The sequence below is a fragment of the Asparagus officinalis genome, unplaced genomic scaffold (assembly GCF_001876935.1).
Source record: "Asparagus officinalis unplaced genomic scaffold, Aspof.V1 AsparagusV1_Un80, whole genome shotgun sequence".
Lineage (NCBI taxonomy): Eukaryota > Viridiplantae > Streptophyta > Magnoliopsida > Asparagales > Asparagaceae > Asparagus > Asparagus officinalis.
In genome coordinates, this window is record NW_017972346.1 from 1 (window position 1) to 1,862 (window position 1,862).

Below are 1,862 nucleotides of genomic sequence, written 5' to 3' on the forward strand. Positions count from 1 at the left end.
GGATAGTTGAAGTGTTGGGAAAAAAAATAAAGGGCAATTATTCCAAAAAAAGACAAAAACAAGATCAATCAAAAGCAAAAAAAATTAAAAACATAAGAGAGTCCAGCTGAGTAGATAAACTGCCTATGAGTAGTACATTAAGGTTTTAGACTCGAATTTCTTGGAGATAACCAATAGAAATTACTTTACTGAAACACCCGAGGTCTAAGAGTTCATAAACCTATAGAAACGAATAAACTACCCAAAACATATATCATTCACTGGGGCCGGGCAGGTCGGGCATGGCTTAGGCTAGCGTAAACCTGGACTACTTTTTTGGCCCCGGCTCTGGGGCTAGACCCAGCCCGGTTCGTGACCCGGGTATGTCATGGGTTAGATCGGGCCCGACCCACTCGGGCCCGAGCGGGACATGACCAGTGGCGGCTGGACCAGGTTAGCCTCGGGTCGACCGCCGCCACGCGCCAACCTAACAATATGGATATATCGCAATGTTTTCTCGCATGCTTTGGCATCCCAATAATTCACTTATTTCTTATTATTTTACATTTTAGTCCTGCGACAAAGTCAATTCACTACAAACACTGGCTTCATCAAACTTCTACACTTCTCCTTCTCTACTCTGTAACACTGACACCCACTCCTCACGTTCTTCATCCTTCCCCACCCCCCCCCCCCCCACCCCCCAACCAACAAGTATGTCCTCCTACGATCGCTTATCTGAGCTCAAAGCCTTCGACGAGACGAAAGCAGGCGTCAAAGGCCTCGTCGATGCAGGCATCACAACCATCCCTCGCTTCTTCCACGACTCTCTCACGGACAAAACCATCAATCCAAACCCACAGATCTCGATCCCCATAATCGACTTACAATCTGATCAAAGAATCCAAGTCATCGACGAGGTGAAGCGAGCATCGGAGACGTTCGGGTTCTTCCAAGTGGTCAACCATGGAGTGCCCCAAGAAGTCATGGAGGGGATAATTGAAGGAGGAAGGAGGTTTAATGAGGAGGGTAATGAAGTGAAGAGGATGTATTATACGAGGGATACGAGTAAGAAAGTGTATTTCAATAGTAATTTTGATCTGTATCAGGCGCCCTCGGCGAACTGGAGGGATACCCTGACCTGTCTTATGGCGCCGGAGACCCTTCAGCCGGATGAACTGCCGCTTGCTTGCAGGTAAACTTCATCTTCAAACCTGAATAAATTTAGTCTTTCATATGAATTTGAGTGCAGTTTGGATTCACGACGCCAGCTTAAACATTCAAAATAAAAGACACATTTCCAAACCTGAAATCTCCTCACACGAAATAGAGGGAACATAAGTATGCCACTTGAATCAAAACCCTTGAATCACTGCACAACTCACAAAGTGTGTTTCGATTCGAGGGACGTTTTCAATTAGTACACCTGAGTCGCAAAAAAAGCCGAAAAGGAATATATGAATCACTTCAGTTACTTTTATATTTTACATTTTTCTTTTTTGTTGGGAGTATCTCTCATCAATTCTGTTTTCTGTGTGTTGATTTAGTAAAGACATGACATGTGATTTAGTCCTACAACAGAAAAACATCCAGATGTATATACAGTTACATATATTTCGACGCATTAGGGTCAATTCGTTTTGAGTCGGTTATGTCAAACAAGCTCCATAGGCTAGCATGCTTACAGTGGGGAGAAAAAAGAAAAAGAAAAAAAGGAGCACAAAGATATCAAAGATAACATGTGTTATAGTATTCCTACCCATGGACGTACGATGTATTGGCAAACAAACAGATGTATCTTCATATGTCTTGCCCCGCTCAACTGGATGGCCCAGATCCCTCAAGAATCTGACTTAGCCGATTCGCCAAGTCGATGTTCTCCC

The 1,862-nt window shown here is 43.9% G+C and overlaps 1 protein-coding gene across 1 annotated transcript; it reads left to right on the forward strand.

Moving 5' to 3' along the window:
• The first annotated feature begins 690 nt into the window (after positions 1-690).
• LOC109827182 (probable 2-oxoacid dependent dioxygenase) lies at positions 691-1,457 on the forward strand. Its single transcript, XM_020394151.1, has one exon. The coding sequence runs from the start codon at positions 696-698 to the stop codon at positions 1,176-1,178; it is 483 nt and encodes a 160-aa protein (XP_020249740.1). The 5' UTR covers positions 691-695; the 3' UTR covers positions 1,179-1,457.
• The last annotated feature ends 405 nt before the right edge of the window (positions 1,458-1,862 follow it).

Bases quoted from the DNA above. Each gene is read 5' to 3' on its own strand.
- LOC109827182 (XM_020394151.1), top strand. From the start codon at position 696: ATGTCCTCCTACGATCGCTTATCTGAGCTCAAAGCCTTCGACGAGACG.